The sequence below is a fragment of the Podarcis melisellensis genome, assembly GCF_964234715.1.
Source record: "Podarcis melisellensis genome assembly, chromosome: 6".
Taxonomy (NCBI): domain Eukaryota; kingdom Metazoa; phylum Chordata; class Lepidosauria; order Squamata; family Lacertidae; genus Podarcis; species Podarcis melisellensis.
Window position 1 is genome coordinate 4,321,747 of NC_138538.1, and position 22,814 is coordinate 4,344,560.

The following is a 22,814-nucleotide window of genomic DNA, read 5'->3' on the forward strand; positions in this document are numbered from 1 at the left end:
CCCCCCCCCAATAATATTTATTATTTTCAGTAGATAAACATAGTAAGAAAAGATTAACAATAATAAAAACAAACAAAAAATAGGAGAAAAAGAGAAAAAAGAAAAAAGATACATATAACATATTACCACTTAATTAATTAAAATTAAGTACCATCCATCTTCATAAACATAGTGTTTGACTTCCTCAAATCTCTTCCATCCAAATTTCTTAGTAATTATATGTAGCAGTTTCCAATATCAGAGTTTCAAAAGACCATATCACAGTCCTAATCATATTACATAGCTTTCCTTATCGTACATTTTCTTATTTATAAATTTAATTCCATTTGCAAGGGGGTTTATTGTGGTGTTAAGAGGCAACATCTGAGGCTGAATCCAGATGTCTGCTTCCTGCAATCCAGCCTATTAAATCACCATGATAGAGAATGGAAAGCTATTGGCACTGCTGGCATCTTTGTGTGACTGCCTCTTGTGGTGGGAGGCTGAATTGCAGGAGTTAACCTTTTTAGAGAAAATGAGCTCGCTCTGCCCATTCAGGTTGACCAATGGTGCTTTCTAGACAGGGAGGGGCTTCCTTTTCCAGCTGAACCTTGCTCTGGCACAAAGCTTTTCCTTTATTCTGCTTTCTCCCCTGGCTCTGCTTTACCTTTGGTCCTGCCTTATCTGTTCTATCCACTGATCTGTCCCCTGGTTCATCAGCTCAGACTGACTCTCCTCTTCTCTATTGGGATATTCCAGGGAAGGGCATATGTTCAGGACAGACAGCTATTATGGACCGATGGTACTCCATGCCTCAGGCTCTTCTTATGTCCTTAAACTGGGGAATTAACCGTCAGAAGAATCGTGTCTAACAAAGTTGCTTTCCAGAAGTGTGTTGCAGAAGGAGGGGAAGAGGGTAAACTTGGTGCTGTGGTTTATTATGGGGCTTAGTTCGACCTGCCCTTCATGGATAGGGCCTAGTCCTTTGAAAGCCATCTGCATATGTCTTGGCATTGTCAGGAACATGGCTCATCTGAGTGTAGGAGAAGATTCAGACTCAGAAATTGAGCTAAGTGAGAGAGAGACCGACTCTGCAGATGAAAACTGGCTGACACAGCCAAGAAGGGGTAATTTGCCCCCCCCCCCTTCCAGAAGATGACACTGTTAGCTCTCAAGGAGCGGGAGAGTTAGGAGGCAGCCAGAGCATTGCTAGGCAACCAGCAGATAAGCAGAGGACTGAGAGTGTGTCAAGTGGAAGTAGGGAGGGGGAAGGCCAGCTTCTCAGTCCCCGTTTTAGGAGACTAGATAAGGTCAGAGGACAAAAGAAGGGCAGGAGGGGAAGGGCAGGAATTTGGCATCCTTCCTGCTGTGAAAGGGGCAGAGACTGACCAACTCTCGCCAATGCGAGCAGGCAAGAAGCCGTTCTCTGGATGTGATGTTTTAAATAAATGCACATAAAACTGCCGGAGAGTCATTACTTCTTATCGGGGCTTGCTTGCATCTTGTGATGCACGAAAACTTGTCCTTCACACCTAGAGACTCCTAGTTCAAGACCTGGTCCCTCCACAGTAGGAATCTCTTTCTGCTACGTTCTTGCTTCAGGGGCCTCAACAGCATGTATTCTGAAGTCCCCATTTCCCTGTCTCCCACAAGCCCTTCCAAAAACAGGGGGCACCTGGGATGTATCAAATTAACCAAACATTTGATTCACAACAACCTCTCCTAAAAATAGGCCAGTTTTGGGAAACTCATCTCCCTGGTGGCTTGAGAAAGAGGAAGGGACATCTGACTTTCATCTGTGTCCTAAGCTTGAGGCGTCTTTCCGTTTTTCTCAGTGACAACTCACGGGTGCCCCTCTCTGCTGCTGCATCTTCTTTGCCCTCAGCCAGATCAGACCCAGATGCTTAGCCGGACTTCGCTGGTCAGCTTTTAGATGTCACGTTTCAAGGCAAACCTCACTTTCTGAAACAAAATGGGAACTAAAACACAGCCCTTTTGCAAAATTTGCCCTCCAGCATCCTGATCTCTCAGTGGCCGATCAGATGCCTTAAGGAAATGCCGCAGGCAGGATCCGGGCACAAGAGCTCTCTCACTTCTTGTGGTTTCCAGCAACTGCTATTCAGAAGCGTTTAGTTATCGTGGGTGGGAGCCATCGACAACCTTTTCCTCCCTGAATTTGTCTAATCCTCTTTCAAACCCATCACTGCCTCCTGTGGCAGGGAGTTCCATAGTTTACCTCAGTGTTGTTTTTTCTAAAAAACAAATGTTTGGGGTATTCTCATTTTGACTCAAGAAAATCACCATTTTATAGTTCAAATCGGGGGAAAAGCAAATGGACAAAAGTACAAAGTTTCACAAAACTTTAGGGGGTATGTGTACCCCTGCGTACCCCTAGCAAAAAGCACTGATGACAGGAATTGGACCTTGTGGCGTTTGCCCTCCTAGGTGTGTGACATCATACTGGGCTCATAAGGAAAGGGTTTTGTTGTTGTTGTTTAGTTGTTTAGTCGCGTCCGAGTCTTTGTGGCCCCATGGACCAGAGCATGCCAGGCACTCCTGTGTTCCACTGCCTCCCACAGTTTGGTCAAACTCATGCTGGTAGCTTCGAGAACACTGTCCCACCATCTCGTCCTCTGTCGTCCCCTTCTCCTTGTGCCCTCCATCTTTCCCAACATCAGGGTCTTTTCCAGGGAGTCTTCTCTTCTCATGAGGTGGCCAAAGTAATGGAGCCTCTGCTTCACGATCTGTCCTTCCAGTGAGCACTCAGGGCTGATTTCCTTCAGAACTTGCAGTCCCCTAAAAGACCCTAATGTTGGGAAAGATGGAGGGCACAAGGAGAAGAGGATGACAGAGGACTAGATGGTTGGATAGTGTTCTCGAAGCTACCACCATGAGTTTGACCAAACTGCGGGAGGCAGTGGAAGGCAGGAGTGCCTGGCGTGCTCTGGTCCAGGGGGTCACAAAGAGTCGGACACAACTAAACAACAACAACGGGTTGGTGGCAGCAGGGAAGTGAGCACAGTGGTGGCACAGGGATCAATAGACCATTAAACATCCGGGGACCCTATGTGGTCACCACAGACCTGTATACAGTGCGTTAGCCAACTGCACCACTGGAGCTGTTGTTTGTGCTGCATCCTTCATCCTGGAATCGATGTGGCTGGGATTCCATATTCCTCGACTCCAGGCCAGCAACTGGGAGCAGTCCATCAAGCGGGTGATTTGCTCAGTTAGCAAGCCTTTTAAACAATGCAGTTGAAACTATAGCGGATTGATCACAGCAATTATCTGATTAAGGCTGGCTCTCCCCTGAAGCTCTTTCAGCTAAAGGCTTGGAATAGGAAGTGCTTTAGAGGAAATGACATGTTTATTCTTACCCTGCCCCGAGCCATGCGGAATGGTGTTGGCGGATCCCAAGGGAGAGATGCACACAGACCTTTCCCAGCTGCCGGCCAGTTGGAGAAGGGGGAAGAGGAGAAGCAGGAAAGGGCCCGGGGGGCGGTGCTTTTTGCCTTCTTTTCATCCAATATATCAGGGCCTTGGGGGCAAAGATTGCATGTGTCGCACAACAAATGCACAGTTGCTGTAGGGAATCCCGTGTGGAGTGCTCCTGTTCAGGGTGCTGGCCAGCCATGCCTATTTCCCTAATACTCCATTCCATGCCCCGCCCCAAATAGACACTCGATATTCCGTGCTCACTGAGCATGCTCAGTCTTCCTTGGGAAGTTTTGTGAGTTCCTCCCGTCAATAATAATAATAAAAATAAAAATAATTTATTTATACCCCACCCATCTGTCTGGGTCTCCCCAGCCACTCTGGGTGGCTTCCAACAAAACACTAAAATACAATAACCTATTAAACATTAAAAGCTTCCCTAAACAGGGCTGCCTTCAGATGTCTTCTAAAAGTCTGGTAGTTGTTGTTCTCCTTGACATCTTGTGGGAGGGTGTTCCACAGGGAGGGTGCCACTACCGTGAAGGCCCTCTGCCTGGTTCCCTGTAGCTTTGCTTCTTGCAATGAGGGAACCGCCAGAAGGCCCTCGGCACTGGACCTCAGTGTCCGGGCTGAACAATGGGGGTGGAGACGCTCCTTCAGGTATACTGGGCCGAGGCCGTATATGATGATTCACACTGAGATGACAAGTTCACTGTTAGTATCTCAGATCTCCTTTTTGGAGAGGAAAATTCGGGGAGAGCAAATACCTTTCCTTCCTGCAGATTCTCCGCCAATTCATCTTTGAAAAGAGCCCCTATTTTCTCAAAGAAGCTATCCAGCTCCAGCATTGAAACCTGTATGTTAGATGGAAGCAGGATTTTTGCAAGAGAAAATGGGAGTCTAGAAAACGAGAGGGATTTCAGGGACACCATAAACATCCAGCGCTTTTCTTAGCCAACATTTCTCAGAGAGATTAATTTTTCCAAAAGCAGATTCCACCCCCAGTCTCTCATGGAGGCAGCGTTCCAGGTTTGCTGACAACATGTCGTGACCTCTAGATAGCTCAGGATTTTGCCTGACCACAAAAAGCATCCCTGAGCATCATCTTGGTCAAATTGCCCTGGGTTATATTTCTCAAGAACTGCTCCAGATTTGGCACCATTGTGGAGCCAAGAGAATCCAAGGTGCCTCTCTAGAGACAAACGCCGCAATTATTTCATCCGAATGAGTTTCTCAGTTATTTCTTCCGAAGGAGGAAATGGGGAGGGGGGGGGAGAAAAGGGACCTTTTTGTCAAATGGGCTGGAGGAAGGCAAGAGAGAGGGGGAGGAAAGGTCTTGAGGAGTTTGCCCTTAACATTTTGACTCCTTCCCCTTTAGCTGGAGAGCTATATCCAGATGAATATGAAGTCGGAAATGGTGCAGATCCAGCAGAACGTGGTGCAGAACCAGACGGCCACGATGCTGGAGATTGGGACGAACCTCTTGAACCAAACAGCGGAGCAGACCAGGAAACTGACCGACGTGGAGGCTCAGGTGGGTTGGTGGAGGTTTTCTAGAGAGCCAGTGGGGTGTAGTGGTTCAGAGCAATAGACTCGTAATCTGGGGAACCAGGTTCGCGTCTCCGCTCCTCCACATGCAGCTGCTGGGTGACCTTGGGCCAGTCACACTTCTCTGAAGTCTCTCAGCCCTACTCACCTCACAGAGTGTTTGTTGTGGGGGAGGAAGGGAAAGGAGAATGTTAGCCGCTTTGAGACTCCTTTGGGTAGTGATAAAGTGGGGTATCAAATCCAAACTCTTCTTCTTCTAATGGGGAAAGAGGGTTGAAGAAGAGAAGAAATACGGAAAAATTGTTATGTCAGTCTAGATGATACCCTGGTGTCCCTTCCAAATCCGCAATCCTGTAGTTGTGAGGATAGAGTGCATTATTCGTTTATAAAATATATTTATAGACGGGTGGCGCTGTGGGTTAAACCACAGAACCTAGGACTTGCCGATCAGAAGGTCGGCGGTTCAAATCTCCATGACGGGGTGAGCTCCCATTACTCGGTCCCTGCTCCTGCCAACCTAGCAGTTCAAAAGCACATCAAAGTGCAAGTAGATAAATAGGTACCGCTCCGGTGGGAAGGTAAACAGTGTTTCCGTTCGCTGCTCTGGTTCGCCAGAAGCGGCTTAGTCATGCTGGCTACATGACCCGGAAGCAGCACGCCGGCTCCCTCGGCCAGTAAAGCGAGATGAGCGCCGCAACCCCAGAGACGGCCACGACTGGACCTAATGGTCGGGGGTCCCTTTACCTTTATACTTCATTCCAGCTTCAGGTTTTCTTCTGTGCCTTGCACAGGTACTCAACCAGACCTCCCGCATTGAGATCCAGCTCCTGGAGAACTCTCTGTCCACCAATAAGCTGGAGAAGCAGCTGCTGATGCAGACGAACGAGATCCACAAGCTGCAGAACCGAAACAGGTAGGTGTTGTTGCTGTGCAGGTGGAGTAATACCTGGATTCCTGCAGACAGGAGGCGGGCAGGTGTGGAGGATTCCCTGGTCCTGAATGGGGTAACTGTGCCCCAGAAGGACCAGGTGCGCAGCCTGGGAGTCATTCTGGACTCACAGCTGTCCATGGAGGTGCAGGTCAATTCTGTGTCCAGGGCAGCTGTCTCCCAGCTCCATCTGGTACGCAGGATGAGACCCTGCCTGCCCGCAGACTGTCTTGCCAGAGTGGTGCATGCTCTGGTTATCTCCCACTTGGACTACTGCAATGCGCTCTATGTGGGGCTACCTTTGAAGGTGACCTGGAAACAACAACTAATCCAGAATGCGGCAGCTAGACTGGGGACTGGGGGCGGCCGTAGAGACCATATAACACCAGTCTTGAAAGACCTACACTGGCTCCCAGTACATTTCCGAGCACAATTCAAAGTGTTGGTGCTGACCTTGAAAGCCCTAAACGGCCTCGGTCCAGTAGACCTGAAGGTGCGTCTCCACCTCCCTCGTTCAGCCCAGACACCGAGGTCCAGCGCCGAGGGCCTTCTGGCGATTTCCTCATTATGAGAAGCCAAGTTACAGGGAACCAGGCAGAGGGTTCTCTGTTGAATAAATGTGAATAAATGTGTAATTTAGTGTTACTGTTACTGTTACTGCTATTATCTTCCTTTGTGGGTTGAACCACTATTCTGAATAATACTTTATATAGGCTAAGGTAGAGGGGGCACTGGGGATGAGTTTATGGAACCAAGCGATCGATGTCCAAAAAAGTTTGGGAATCACTGTATTTACGGGACCGCCTCTCCTGGTCTGCCCCACAGAGGACCTTAAGGTCCATGAATAATCATAGTTTAGAGGTCCCAGGCCCTAAGGAAGTCACACTATCCTCCACCAGGGCCAGGGCCTTCTCATGTGGCTCCGACATGGTGGAATGCTCTGTCCCATGACACCAGGGCCCTTCAGGATTTAGCTTCCTTCCACAGGGCCTGTAAGACAGAATTTATTCCTCCTGGCCTTTAATTTGAATTCAGCCGGATCTTTTATTCCCCTTCATTCCCTCCGCTTTTTATGAAGATTACCCGCTTTGGGATCCCACGGCTAATTCTCCCCTGGTCTCCTCGCTGGCCCAAATAGGACTAATTTAGCCAGCTGGCCCTGGCGATCATCTAATGTTTATTGGATGGATTTTCCCCTAAATTGCTTTTGAATTCTGAATATATTGTTATTCACATTTTATACTGTATTTTATGCTGTTTTCTGTTGCATCAATTGTTTTAAATTTGTTATTAGCTGCCCTGAGCCCGGTTTTCTGAACCGGGGAGGACGGGGTATAGATAAAAATTTATTATTATTTAATAAAGCAAATCATTCTCTCTTTCATTAGTTGCTACAAACACATTCTCTCGGGTAAAAGGAATCTCCAGTTTGCTAATCCTATGAGCCAAGAACCCAGCAGGGCTTGGATGATTCCCTGTCCAGAAATGTACTCAGGAGGCTTTGAAATAAATCTATCCCCAACTGCAATTGGCTCACTTCCTTATCTCAGTCTTGCTTTCCTGGTCTGCAGTTCTCAGCTTCTCAAGGACTGAGTTTCTCTTCCCAGCCATCACTGTCCATGGCTCTGCTGAGATGTGAGGACCTCTTGGTTTCTCTCTAATTCCAGCAGTGTTGTCCAAAGAAGCACCTCGTTCCATTAGGTCACTAATGGATTTGTTGGCCGAGGACCAATATACGTTCCTGTGGATTTAGCTGCTTGATTCCCAGAAGATAAGGATAAAGCGAGTTCCATTGACTGGGGATGGAGGGTGTGCAAGTTCTCAAAGTGGTGCAGGATCCAGCATTCGTCCTGTAGAAATAATGGGCATGACTAAGGTCAGTCCATTAATTTTAGTGGGTCTACCCTGTCGCCGGTGGTGCTGTGGGTTAAACCACAGAGCCTAGGATCTGCTGATCAGAAGGTCAGTGGTTCAAATATTCCTTAAACTAGAAATCAAAATTAAAAGCTATATGGAGTCACTTTGGAGTGACTTTGGTTTCCATGCTTCAGTTCCCCTCCATTCTTGTGAAGGATCCAAACTGTGCTGAGATGAGTGCTCGCTCGTTGCATCCCAGCCAGCTGGTTTCCCAAAGTTTGGGGGGGGGGGATGATTTCTCTTGCAACCGCAGCACTTTTTGGATTGTTCCCAAGAGGCGTTTGCTGTGCCAAACTGTTACAAAAAGCCAATTTATGGCCATCTCGCCTGGCCAAAGAAAGGTGATGGGGGCAGCGGGGAGAGAAGCCAATCGTGCAGCACCAATATGGCGCAGAAGCGTCACGAGAGATGTTTTTTTTTTCTTTTTAAAAAATGAAATCCCTGATGGCTGCAAAAATAAACTGATGAAGTGCATGGTGATGACAGCAGCAGAGGCAGTGACAGAGTCGTAGAAGTTGCTTGTTCCAGCCTTCGTTGCTCCAGAACACATGCACGCACTCTCTCCTTCGGGGACGGTCTCTAAAAATGGCAAGCATGAGAACATACAAAGAGCCCTGCTAGATGCTGGATGAAGCCAAAGGCCCATCTAGTCCAGGATTCTGTTCTCACAGGGGCCACTGAGATCCCTGTAGGATATCTGCAAGCAGGGCTTGAGCACAAGAGCCCTCTCTCCTCCTGCAGTTTCCACCAACTGAGATTCAGAAACATTTCTTCCTCCAACTGTGGAGGCAGAACAAAGTCGGCGTGGCAAGTAGCCAACGATAGCCATCTCCTCCTCCATGGATTTGCTTGGCGAGTACCCCCTCCCCATGGAAATAATGACACATGACGCAATTATTAAGGTTAATGGGCTAGATAAGGCAACAACTTTATTGGTTACAGGTATTGGCTTAGGCATTAGTCCTAACCGACTATATCCAGCTTCAGCCCATCCGCTTGAAGTCTGGCAAGGGTTAACCAACGGTAGGGGGAGTCCTGCTGATGACATCAACTAGGAACTCCCCCCGGGGTCACCGATGGGGGCGTGCCTTGGGCCCTCACCTCCATTGGCTTCAGACAGGGCCACGCCCCCCCGGAATCCTTTACTGGACTATCCTTCCATATGCGGCACAGGTGATGCTGCTACCTCCCCTCTTCCATCTACAGAGCAATACCAATGCCTTACCGCCAATACCAAGAAGGTTGTGACGATTTGCAATGAGGTAGGCGGAAACCAAGTGGCTGGTGCCAATTTGCCAAGTGGAAAAATTCCTACCAGGCCCCTCAATGGCGACCAACCGAGGTCGATAGCAAGGTCAAGGAACGAAAGGCAGAAACAGCTGGCAGGCTGCAAAGAGGGAGATCCCCTGCTGCGTCCTGGTTTAAATAGGGCAGGCCACACCCCCAGAGCCAGCTAATTGGCTGGCCAGGAGGTGACGTGGCTGGGAATCCCCCCCCCAATTGCGCGTGGTGGGGCCGTGAAGCCTCCAAATCCGCCTCCTCTAAATGGGGCAAGTGGCTTTGCCTAATCCTTTTTTTTTTTAAGCCATCCAAGTTGATGACCATCACTGCCCCCTGGGGGAGCGAGTTACAAGATAGGAGATTCCAACTAAACATCAATAAAAACTTTCTGGCAATAAGAGGCGTTCAACAGTGGAACGGACTCCTTCAGAAGGTGGTGGGTTCTCCTTCATTGGAAGTTTTTAAGCAGAGGTTGGGTGGTCTTCTGTCAGGATGACCATCTGTTAGCCGTGATTCCTGCATCGCAGGGGGTTGGACTAGATGACCCTTGGCGCCCTTCCAACTCCACGTGCCCAATCAGCATTTAACTGTCTGCATGTTGATTGTGTCTTCTTCTTTGGTGATCCCTCGTAGCTGAGTAAGATTGTCTTCCATGAACACGGTCTTAAAAGTGAGTCCATAAGTGACTGTGGAGGCCAATTCTGGAACCACATGTCCTTCCACAGTGGCGACATTGGTTTCCGGGTGGGAGTTGATCATGGTGAAGATTTGCCAAGCGTGCCTTCCTCTTAGCATGTTTCTCCCTTGCGTTCTGAGTTTGAGCATCTTCAAAGTCCATGACACCTTTGGTAAAGGCTGTTCTCCAACTGGAGCACTCACAGGCCAGTGTTTCCCAGTTGTTGTTGTTTATACAGTGGTACCTTGGGTTAAGGGACGCGGGTGGCACTGTGGGTTAAACCACAGAGCCTAGGACTTGGCGATCAGAAGATCGGCGGTTTGAATCCCCGTGACGGGGTGAGCTCCCGTTGCTCGGTCCCTGCTCCTGCCAACCTAGCAGTTCGAAAGCATGTCAAAGTGCAAGTAGATAAATAAGTACCACTCCAGCGGGAAGGTAAACAGCATTTCCATGCGCTGCTCTGGTTTGCCAGAAGCGGCTTAGTCACGCTGGCCACATGACCCGGAAGCTGTATGCTGGCTCCCTCGGCCAAGAAAGCAAGATGAGTGCCACAACCCCAGAGTCAGCCACAACTGGACCTAATGGTCAGGGGCCCCTTTACCTTTATATACTGTCCCAAAGTGCCTTTTTTCCCCCCACAGCCACCACATGTGGTAAAAATCTCTATCCTTATCTAAACATTTCCAGCATTCTTTACTTCTAATCCTGTACATTTTTGCCAGCTTGGTTGGGGTGAGGAAACCCAACTAAATTTCCTACTATCTTTACGCCTTAAACAAGACCCACATCCTGGTGAATCCCACAGGTGAGCTCTGTGGATGTGACTGTGCGGCCCTCAAAGTGTCTCTTGCCAGCTCTTTGCAAATCCACCAGCCATCTGCCCTGCAGTTCTGTTGCCCTCATTCCCTCTCCTTCCTCCCTTGGCAGTATTTTGGAGACCCGAGTCCTGCAGATGGAGACAAAGCACCTGATGGAACTGGAAGGGATCCGGACGGAGAAGGAGGAGCTGCAGCAGCTGGTGATCCGCCAGAGCGACACCATCAAGGTCTTGGAGAAGTCTCTCCACGCCGCCAGCGGCAACACCAGTCTGCTCCAACAACAGCAGCTGCAGCTTTTGGAGTCGGTTCAGAATTTGGTCCAGCTGGTCTCCCAAGGCAAAGGTGAGCTCAGAGCCACCGGAATAAATCACGCTTTATCTCAAATGAGGCAGCTTCCAAGCCCCTGCTGCTTCAGAGCTCCAGATGATGTGCATACTAGCCAGAGGTCCACCGCAGACGGAGATAGCTCAACAGTTTGCAGTCTTCTTACGCCTTTTTCTGAACTCTCCTGGCTGCTTACACAGGTCCCACCTGCCGGCACCCTCTCTCCCTGTTCCTCCTTCCTAGTCTCCCCTTCCAAAATGAACTTTCCTTTCCTTAGCAGAGTCGCACCTTTTTGCCAATGTTCCATCATCAGGACTTTCCCCTCTGGACTGCTTGATTTGTGAACATTCCTTTACATCAGAGCAGCCGAGCCAATGGGAAGAGGGGGTGGGAGGAAACCTCCAGCGATGCTCTGGGTCGTTTGAAAGTTCAGGTGTGCAGGAGAACAGCGCACGAGGCCAATTTGGCGCAACTTACAGCAAAGAGTGGAAGTGTTCCATCGTGGGGGATGCTTTTGAAAAACTTAAAATTCTACGTTGCTTTCTATACATTAAAGCAATATTTTGTTAGAAGCCGCCCAGAGTGGCTGGGGAAGCCCAGCCAGATGGGCAGGGTATAAATAAATTATTATTATTATTATTATTATTATTATTATTATTATTATTATTATTATTGTAGCAACTTTTCGATCTCAGTGCTTTAACACCATGTCTTCCCATCCCCACCTGCAATAAACTCAGGTCAGATCCACAACATACCTTTGATGGACGTCCAATGCACCTGGCTTTCCCCCAAAGGATTCTGGGAACTATAGTTTCACTGCACAGTGCAACACTTCACAGCACCCTTAATAAGCTACGGTTCACAGAACTCCTTGGGGGAAGTTGTGTGCTTTAAATATGCATTAGGTGTTTGTTAAATGCATGGTGTGGATCTGCCCAAAATCTTACTGGAAGGATGAGGATCCTCCAGGTGCTGTTGAACTACAACTCCCGTCATCCCTAACCATTGGTCATGCTGGCTGCATCTGGAGACTCACAGATTCCCCACTCTGGTCTTACTGCATCTTTAGCTTGGATTGATGAAGAAAGAACAAGGCAGGTGTTAGTAAATATAATCGCAGTTTTCCCCAAGCAAATTTTAAATAGGAATTTTATTCACATTTAAATAGGGAAATTTGTTTGAGACTGGGAGCTCACTGTTGCTGTATCCATGCCCCAAAATGCTTATTTAATTTGGAGAGGCCAACTCTTTAGCATTTGACTTTCTCTTGCTAGTTCCTCCAAAGAAAGAAGACCGGCTGTTCCAGGACTGCGCAGATATCCGCCAATCTGGAGTTAATCTCAGTGGGGTTTACACCCTCCATATCAACAATCTGACTGAACCCAAGAAGGTCAGTGAAACCACAAGAGCCTATGAATGGAGGCAGGGAGAAGGATCATTGTTCAATTTGTACAGCTAAAAAAAAGCACCTTGGTTCTCCTACCGTCGGTGCTTCTAAAGGAATCTGACCCTGTTAAGTTGTGCGTGAACATATCAGACGAAACAGCGATTCTTCAAACAGCTCTTGTTTATTCACAGGCCAGAACTGAACTGAAGGGTTCAGCCACCCTTCTTATATAGAGCTCCACTACAACGCAACAGTAACCACTTTCTGTAACTATCCAATCACTGCATGTCACTTTCAATCCCTTATTTGCATCTGTGGACCTGAGTGAAAACTATCTACAGTATCCCCTTGCTGGCCCAGGGTGAGAACTTCAGTACATAACAGACCCTCTCTAAGACTGTCTGGAAAACACCCTGGTCTGGAAACGGGTTCTGCATAGGCCCAATGTTTCCAAAACTTGGGTCTCCGGCTGTTGTTGGACTACAGATCCCATCATTCTTGACCGCTGGTCCAGCTAGCTAGGGATTATGGGAGTTGTAGTCCAAAAGCAGCTGGAGACCCAAGTTTGAGAAACATTGGCAGCTAAGCAAAAGAGGGGCAGGGAGATTTTATTCAAATGGATTGCCTTTCTGTGCTTGGTTCTGGTGGCTAGATTTTGCTTTGGGCTGGGGAACATTCATAGGTTCAAGGGGAAAATTGGCAGGACCTGGAAGGAGCTCTGGAACACAGGAAATTTCCTTACAACTTCTATATAGACCATTGGCCTATATAGTTCAGTATTGTCTACACTGACGGGCAGCGCAGGAGCAGGGACCGAGCAACAGGAGCTCACCCCGTCGCGGGGATTCGAACTGCCGACCTTCCGATCAGCAAGTCCATGGCTCTGTGGCTTAACCCACAGCACCACCCGCACTATGCACAAGAAAATTGTTCATTCCAAGCCAGGTTCAGTACTCCACAGTTCCACAACAGTTTCCAGCGTTGTTTATTTTATTTTTTATTTTTAAAAAGTCCTTATGGCATCTGCAAAGATCAGATTCTTCTGATATCCATAGGCTCAGCTGTGTTTCTGCCTCTTCTTCCTTCCATCTGAGCATCCTCTGCTTTCTTCCTTTGCAGACTTATTGCGATATGGAGATGGACGGAGGCGGCTGGACGGTGATCCAATACAGAGTCAATGGCAGCGTCAGCTTCCAAAAGAGCTGGAAAGAATACAAACAGGTCTGATTTTGCCTTGGACTTGTCATCCTCACTCCGTCAGATCTTTTCGATCAAAAGTAGAAAGAGCAGAGACCACATAGCAATCACCATGGGGCCAATAGCAGCCCACGGCTTTGCTGACCCCTATTTTGCTGACCCACTGGCTTCCTGAGGCCATGGGTCAATGTGCATAATTTTATGCCGAGGAAACTTGCTCGCCACAGTTTGATCAGTTGCACGATCTTCTCTCCCAAATCAAGCAGGGGGGAACCATATACCGGGGTTCTGCACAGCACTGATTGGCCAGGCAGCGTGAAGTCACCAACCCACTTTGCTCTCCCTCCCCAATCACTGTTTCAGCATCCAAAAATTTATTCAGTAGTGATGGATTCAAAGAAGGGGACAAATGTGCATTCTACTGAATAAATTACTTTAATCGTAAAAAAGAGAGAGAGAGAGACAGCTGATCTGAAGCCGGTCAGTACATAACACAGCAGGAGCTTCTTCTTCTCCATGTTACACAAAGTAATAAGAGGGAATCAGAAGCTTGGAGTCAACTAAATTACTCTCAGAGTAGACCTAGTGAAATTAATGGACTTGGACCATTCATGTCTATTAATGAGTCTACTCTGAACTAACATTGGATACAACCAATAGTGTTGGAAATGACCACAGAGTTAATCTCACCTTTCCTACCATGGACCCCCCCCTCGAAAAATATGTGTCATCTGATTTTTACAAGACATTGCGGTGTGGAGTGCTCCTGGTCAGGGTTCCAGCCAGCCAGCTGTGATCCTCTTGCAAAATACTCCATTCCGTTCTGTTCCTCTTCCCAGTTTTCTGTCCCTTTTTCCAGAGACTCAGCACACTGTTGCTCTTCATTTGTCAGTTTTTTGGGGGAAGGTTGCCTAAATATTTTCCCCCCGCAAATGATGTTTGTGCATCATAGAATCATAGAGTTAGAAGAGACCACAAGGGCCATCGAGTCCAACCCCCTGCCAAGCAGGAAACACCATCAGAGCACTCCTGACATATGGTTGTCAAGCCTCTGCTTAAAGACCTCCAAAGAAGGAGACTCCACCACACTCCTTGGCAGCAAATTTCACTGTTGAACAGCTCTTACTGTCAGGAAGTTCTTCCTAATGTTTAGGTGGAATCTTCTTTCTTGTAGTTTGGATCCATTGCTCCGTGTCCGCCTCTCTGGAGCAGCAGAAAACAACCTTTCTCCCTCCTCTATGTGACATCCTTTTATATATTTGAACATGGCTATCATATCACCCCTTAACCTCCTCTTCTCCAGGCTAAACATGCCCAGCTCCCTTAGCCGTTCCTCATAAGGCATCGTTTCCAGGCCTTTGACCATTTTGGTAGCCCTCCTCTGGACACGTTCCAGTTTGTCAGTGTCCTTCTTGAACTGTGGTGCCCAGAACTGGACACAGTACTCCAGGTGAGGTCTGACCAGAGCAGAATACAGTGGCACTATTACTTTCCTTGATCTAGATGCTATACTCCTATTGATAGCATCTGCAGACCTTGGAGTTCTCCTGACCATGCTGATCCCATTTCTTCTCTCTCTCTCCCCATTGTGGTCCCATTTCGACCGCATTCCTTTCAGCCCTCACCGGCTGATTTCAATATTCAAGGAAGGGACAGCCTCTCAGCTGATATATGAAGAACTTAATTGAGCAACTCACTTAGTGCTTTGTGTTTTGCCTCTCCCAGGGCTTTGGGGATCCAGCAGGAGAATACTGGCTGGGGAATGAGGCAATCCACTTCCTGACCAACCAGGGAGCCTATTCTTTGAGGGTCGAACTCCTGGACTGGGAAGGCAATCGCGCCTACGCCCACTACGAAAAGTTCCAGCTGGGAAGCGAGCGACAGCGATATAGGTAATATGCGGTCTTTGCCAACTGTATGCAAACAGCGTGGTAGGTGTTTATCGGCAGGGTTCAAATCTCCACTTAGCCATGGAGCTCACCTTGGGCCATTCGCCATCTCTTAGCCTAATCTACCTCACAGGGTTGTTGTGAGGGTGAAATGGGGGGGGGGGGAGAGAACCACACACACCACAGTTCAGACCCTCCGAGTGTCCCTGTTTTCCAGGGACGGTCCCGGATTTACAGAAGCCATCCCGGTTTTCTGATCTTACCCCAAAAAGTCCCACTTTTTCTTAGGACATTCCTATTTTCATTGGAGAAATGTTGGAGAGTTTGGTAAAGGTAAAGGGACCCCTGACCATTAGGTCCAGTCGTGACTGACTCTGAGGTTGCGGCGCTCATCTCACTTTATTAGCCGAGGGAACCGGCGTCCAGCTTCCGAGTCATGTGGCCAGCATGACTAACCCGCTTCTGGCGAACCAGAGCAGTGCATGGAAATGCCCTTTACCTTCCTGCCAGAGCGGTACCTATTTATCTACTTGCACTTTCAAACAGCTAGGTTGGCAGGAGCAGGGACCGAGCAGCGGGAGCTCACCCCATCGCGGGGATTCGAACTGCTGATCTTTTGATCGGCAAGTCCTAGGCTCTGTGGTTTAACCCACAGAGCCACCCACGTCCCTGGAGAGTTTGGTAGGACATCCCTATTTTTATCAGAGATATGTTGGAGGGTATGGAGTTATGCAACCCCTAAACCATCTGAAGGCAGCCCTGTACAGTGGTACTACTGGTTGCGAATGGGATCCGTTCCAGAGGCCCATTCACAACATGAAAAGAGCGCAACCCATGCGCGGGTTGTGATTCGCTGCTTCTGTGCATGTGCGTGACACCATTTTGCGCTTCTGCGCATGCGCGAGCGGTGAAACCCGGAAGTAACCCTTTCCAGTACTTCCGGGTCGCAGCAGGACATAACCTGAAAAAAACGTAACATGAAGCAGACTTAACATTAGGTATGACTGTATAGGGACGTTTTTTAATGTTTTATTGCAGGTTTTATGTGGGTTGAAAGCCGCTGTAGAAACTGTGAGAATGGTCAGGAACATACCAGAGAGTGAATCCTATTCAACTTAGTGGGACTTAGTTCTGAGTGTTTAAGACTGACCAGTTTTTACCATGTTACATAGGAATAAACTCCACTGAATACAGTGGGACTTCTTTCTGAGTAAACAGTGTAAGGCTCCATTTACAAGAAAGGAATAAGCACTCACTGTGTTTTCTAATAAATGGCTGGCTGCAGAAGCATGGCAGTGAAAGAATTTAAAGTGGATTGGTGACATTGTATTTCAAAATGATAAAAGGTAAAGGTAAAGGGACCCCTGACCATTAGGTCCAGTCGTGGCTGACTCTGGGGTTGCGGCGCTCATCTCGCTTTATTGGCCGAGGGAGCCGGTATACAGCTTACGGGTCATGTGGCCAGCATGACTAAGCCGCTTCTGGCAAACCAGAGCAGCGCAGGAAAATGCCGTTTACCTTCCCGCCGGAGTGGTACCTATTTATCTACTTGTACTTTGACGTGCTTTCGAACTGCTAGGTTGGCAGGGGCAGGGACGGGAGCTCACACCGTCGCGGGGATTTGAACTGCCGACCTTCTGATCAGCAAGTCCTAGGCTCTGTGGTTTAACCCACAGCGCCACCTGCGTCCCTATTAAAATGATAGGATGGGCTTTTTATGCCAGCTTCACCATCTCCTTCGTTTAGTGCAGGACTTTTATTTCCAGGATAAACAGGAGTCTGTTTTTGCACCTACACACACACACACAGCACTTCTAATTGTTTTCCGGGACGTGGAGGGGAGGAAAAAGGAAAAGCAGGACATTCCGGGATCAAATCAGAAACCAGGATGGCTTCTGTAATTCCTGGACTGTCCCTGGAAAATTGGGACGCTTGGAGGCTATGAGATCACCTTCATTTTAGAGCTAATCCCTGTCTGGAATCTGATAGAGAACTGGTCTCACCTCCTAAACCATTGAGCTCCATGGAGATTCCACTCGGGGGGCTTTTCGTACGTGCTTCAAGCACCAAATCAGCCAAAGTCACCCGAATGAAAATGCTTGTTCTGGCCAGCTTAGAAGGAGATTTGAACCTACTCTGATAAAGGCGAAGGGGCTTGGACAAGTTGTTCTGAGAGTGCTTTGCCCTGGAGGTCAGCCACTTAGCAAATCATCAGCCCTGGGTGCAGGGACCGTCTCCTGTGGGTTTAATGGGGAATCTGAACCCATCTCAGGTGGCCTCCTGTGAGAGAACTTTGCCACCTAGCAAATCTCCAGCTCTGTTTGTGTCTTCACCTCCGCTTTCCTTGGGAACTGCCCATCCAAGAGCAGAGTGTGCCAAGCCTCCTTTAACTTCCTGGTATTTGTGGATGTGACTAAGGGTTTCTGGCGAGCAACTGTTTCTCAGAGAACATGGTGCTCTTTCAGGGTGTCCTCCTTGCCCTCTGCTCACCAGGCAAGGACACTTCTCATTTCATCTGCTTTTGATCTGCTGAGGTATTTGTGGATTTCCAAAAACATCATCATCATCTCTCTCTCTCTCTCTCTCTCTCATTTTTATTTATTCTCCATTTGATAATATACATTCACATCATCATTATCCACTTTACCTCCCTGGCTCTTTAGAGCCTCTCGACTTCCTTCCCTCCTGCCTCATGGCTTTCAAAATTAGCCTTTATATCATTGCATTTTGTACATTTTCCAATTCCAATTACACTCATTACAAAATAGCTCAAATTTTAAATAAATATAGAAAGGGAGAAGACTTCTCATTACAAGTCTTCAGATATCTCTGATAGTGATGTTAATTGCTTACAATAATCTTTCAGATATCGTATAAATTTACTCCAGTCCTTTTGGAATACTGTACTTAATTGTGCTGCTTTCGGATTTTTCTTGTCAGTTTCGCCAGTTCTGCAAAGTCCATCATCTTCATCTGCCACTCTTATTTCATTGGTACTTCTTGTTGTTTCCATTTGGGGGCTAAAAAAATTCTTGCCGCAGTTGCGTACATAAACAGCCTTTTATCTTCCCTTGGTATCTCTTCGCCCACTACACCCAATAAAAAAGGCTTCTGGTTTTTTAACAAAATTATTTTTAAATATTTTCTTTAACGTGTTATATACATTTTCCCAGAAAGCCTTTACCTCTTTACAAGTGCACCACTTGTGGTAGAAGATCCCTTCCCTTTCTTTACATTTCCAACACTCATTGGTTCTTGTCCGGTACATTTTAGCAAGTTTAAATGGAAAAGGGACATCTGACCATTAGGTCCAGTCATGACTGACTCTGGGGTTGTTATTACTATATATTTTTATTATTATTATTATTATTATTATTATTATTATTATTATTATTATTATTATTAATACCCCACCCATCTGACTGGGTTTCTCCAGCCACTCTGGGCGGCTCCCAACAGAATTAAAAGCACAATAAAATATCAAACATTAAAAACTTCCCTAAACAGGACAGGGCTGCCTTCAGATGTCTTCTAAAAATCAGATAGTTGTTTATTTCCTTGACATCTGGTGGGAGGGTGTTCCACAGGGTGGGCGCCACTACCAAGAAGGCCTTCTGCCTGGTTCCCTTTAACCTCGCTTCTCGCAGGGAGGGAACCGCCAGAATGCCTCGGAGCTTTATCTCAGTGTCCAGGCAGAACGATGGGGGTGGAGACGCTCCTTCAGATATACTGGGCCGAAGCCGTTTAGGGCTTTCAAGGTCAGCACCAACACTTTGAATTGTGCTCGGAAACGTCCTGGGAGCCAATGAAGTCTTTCAGGAACGGTGTTTTATGGTCTCGGCGGCCGCTCCCAGTCACCAGTCTAGCTGCCGCATTCTGGATTAGTTTCAGTTTCTGGGTCACCTTCAAAAAATATCTATCCCCAGCCCTGCACACAAGGAAATGCCGTCCTGGAGTCCCAGCCTCTGCCTTCCTGCTCTCTGCTGCAACTTGTAGGGGATTATGTTCTTTCTCATCATGATGCCTTCTGTTCCACAGGCTTTTCTTGAGAGGCTACAAAGGCAGCGCTGGGCAGCAGAGCGGCTTGCCTCTCCAAGGGACGGGCTTCAGCACACGAGACGCTGACAATGACAACTGCCGGAACTGCAAGTGCGCCCAGATGCTTTCTGGCGGTGAGTCGGCCTTTGTGCTCCCTGACTGGGAAGGAAGGGGGGAGAGAGCAAGGGGTCAAGTGAGAATCCAAGAGCTTTGAATCTTGAGTTTCTCTTTTTCCAGACTCCACATTTCCAAATCAGTTTGCATACACACATATATAAGGCACCAGCATTTCAGCGCAAAATTCTCATCCTATAAACATTTGCATGTAATTTCCCCTGCTATACACATTTTTGCAGAGCTGCTTCCCCTAATGGAATGCCTTTTCATGTTTTTTTCGCTAATGTATACAATTTTACACACACTTTCCTCCATTTTTATACACATTGCTTGGCCAGAGAGCTATGTTGTAAAATTGGGGAAAGCGCAGATTTTTTTAAGGATGGTTGCGTTTCCATTCTCATATTGCTTCATAAAGTGTAAATTTCTCTTCAAACTAAAGCTCCACTAAAAGCCTTAGAGCTTTGGCATTTTAAAGCAGTTTGAGTTTTTAAGCACTCTGTACATGTTTGTCTTCTGCTTAAGCATTTGGACAGCAGTGCTTCCCAAACTTTTTGGAGGCCACTGCTCCCTTGGTTCTATAAACTCATCCCCAGTGCCCCCCTATAAAACGTGGTTTGCATGAATAGTGATTTGCAAGAGCCACTGAGGAAGGCAATAACACAATAAAATTCAAAACAGTAGCCTACGGGACCACCTCTCCTGGTATGTCCCATGGAGGACATTATGGTCTTCAAATAAAAATATCTAGGAGATCCTGGGCCACAGGGAGGTTAGGCTGGCCTCAACCAGAGCCAGGGCCTTTTCGGCTGTGGCCCCGATCTGGTGGAATGCTCTGTCACAAGAGACTAGGGCCCTGCGGGACTTGACAACTTCCTGCAGGGCCTGCAAGACGGAGCTGTTCCACCAGGCCTTTGACCAAGGCACAGCCTGACCCCCTCCTTTGGTAATCCTCACAGAACTCTAGCCCAATGGTTGCCATTAATTTGATTCTGAATTGATTTTAGAATGCTGTGTTTACTTTTACTTTTGTTAGCCGCTCTGAGCCCGGCTTCAGCTGGGGAGGGCGGGGTATAAATAAAATCTAATTAATTAATTAATTGCACATTTATTCAGAATCCAGTTAAAACTATTTAGTTCAATTATTCCAACAAAACTGATGGGCTTGATCCAGCGATACCAGCTTTTCGAAGCTGGATAGTCATCTCCACTTCCAGCGACACCCCACTTGCCTCTTAGTGCCCCCCAGCAGGGGTGCCAACTTGAAAAAAAAATATTGGGAGTGGCAGGTAAGCCCTGCCTTGCATAAATAATCACAAGATGTGGTACCACACACATGGCAATGCCCATCCACTTTTTGGGGGTGTCCCACTCAAATATTTTATGGGGGGGCGAAGGGACCTCAGCCCCTAGGAGCTGAATCCCACCACGGCCAGGGGGTGGTAGCACCTACTTTGGGACCTACTGATCTATGGTTTGCTTCTCCTGATTCACGTTCAGGTTGGTGGTTTGATGCCTGCGGACTCTCGAATCTGAACGGCATCTACTACCCGGCGAAGCACAATATCCGGAAGCTGAATGGGATCCGATGGCACTACTTCCAGGGACCAGGCTACTCGCTCAAGGGCACGAGGATGATGATCCGGCCTTCAGGCAGCCCTGAAGGAGCATAGTGGAGAGACGCCAGGCAGGGCTGCAGTTTCTGTGAGCCAGGGAGAGCCAACCTTGGCACAGGTAACAGGAACTGCCTTCCGGTTTGGACAGGTGGCAGGTGCAGAGAGACTCCCTGGGAAAGAGGCCCTTGCGGCTAGGAATTCATGGCTGCGGTCGGATGCAAACAGCACCAGCTCTCTCTTTCCCCTCCCAGATGGCGCAGGAAGCTGTCTTTTGTGGGCTTTTGGACTTCCAAGAAAATGTACGGAGAACTATTCTGTATGTTAAAGGCTGAATCTGCCCGTGAAAAGTGGGTCACGCTATCCGGCTCGTTTGGGGGCAAGGGGTGAGCTTGTTGGGTAAATGCAGAAAAATCTGGTCAGAGTTATATTATGTTGTTGTTTAGTTGTTTAGTCGTGTCCGCCTCTTCGTGACCCCCTGGACCAGAGCACGCCAGGCCCTCCTGCTTTCCACTGCCTCCCGCAGTTTGGTCAAACTCATGTTCGTAGCTTCCAGAACACTGTCCCACCATCTCGTCCTCTGTCGTCCCCTTCTCTTTGTGCCCTCCATCTTTCCCAACATCAGGGTCTTTTCCAGGGAGTCTTCTCTTCTCATGAGGTGGCCAAAGCATTGGAGTCTCAGCTTCAGGATCTGTCCTTCCAGTGAGCACTCAGGGCTGATTTCCTTCAGAATGGAGCGGTTTGATCTTCTTGCAGTCCATGGGACTCTCAAGAGTCTCCTCCAGCACCATAATTCAAAAGCATCCATTCTTCGGCGATCAGCCTTTATCTTATTTATATTATGCTTCAGACTTTATTTGGGTAAAGACACACATGTTCCTGCCAGTGTTGGACACTGGTTCTGCAGAAATTGCTGGGAGTTCAGAAACATCTGGATTGCCAAAGGTTTTCCCCATCCCTGATTTATATAGGACAGAGTCATGCTCTGAAGATGAACCTCTGAGTTCCCTTCTTTTGCTTCACATAAACACAAATAGGCTCAGAGACCCCACAATTTGGAGCCTCGGTGCCGTGAATGGACTAAGCTGCCCTCTGCTGGCACAGTCTGGGTAGCAACATCCTTGCAATGGACTGTGAGGTATCTCTGCTATAGTCAAGGGGGTGAGAGTCAAACTGGCCATTTTCAACCCCTTGCTTCAGTGATGGCTGGATAAGCTGGTCTTTTCTACACGTTGAACTAGTCAGCAGGGCTAGCCCAAGATGGGAAAATCTAAAGGACCCCTCCCCTTATTCGGCAGCAGGGGGAATCAAGTCTCCAGCGAACCCTCCTGCAAAAGGCTCAGTAAAATCTCACCTCGCCTTGGCAGTTCTGTTTCAAAACATTTTGAGCCAACTGTGCAAAAGGCATGAACGTGACGGGGGCAGCTTTTACCCGGCGTGCAGCAATGATGTGCTCTACCTTCAGGACATCTGTCTGCCATTTACTTGTGGAGCAGCTTCTCTGGAGAAAAGGTGGCACAACACCCCAAACCCTCCAGCCTTGAAAGCTGAGATTTCCCCCTCCTACCTGCCCTGTATTTATCCCTACAAGCCCTGCTTGAGGGCCAAAGCATGACAGCTACCTGGCAAATAATGTTGGTGAACATTCCATGACGTGCAGCAAC

General features: G+C 47.9%; 1 protein-coding gene across 1 annotated transcript in view; it reads left to right on the forward strand.

Moving 5' to 3' along the window:
* ANGPT4 (angiopoietin 4) overlaps positions 1-21,595 on the forward strand; it is a 44,480-nt gene extending 22,885 nt beyond the window's left edge. The window contains exons 2-9 of the mRNA XM_081917167.1: positions 4,793-4,948; positions 5,754-5,875; positions 10,692-10,924; positions 12,184-12,299; positions 13,416-13,517; positions 15,219-15,385; positions 19,421-19,554; positions 21,038-21,595. Of these exons, the coding sequence (XP_081773293.1) occupies positions 4,793-4,948; positions 5,754-5,875; positions 10,692-10,924; positions 12,184-12,299; positions 13,416-13,517; positions 15,219-15,385; positions 19,421-19,554; positions 21,038-21,210 (1,203 nt within the window). The 3' untranslated portion in view covers positions 21,211-21,595. The remainder of the gene's footprint in view (positions 1-4,792; positions 4,949-5,753; positions 5,876-10,691; positions 10,925-12,183; positions 12,300-13,415; positions 13,518-15,218; positions 15,386-19,420; positions 19,555-21,037) is intronic.
* The last annotated feature ends 1,219 nt before the right edge of the window (positions 21,596-22,814 follow it).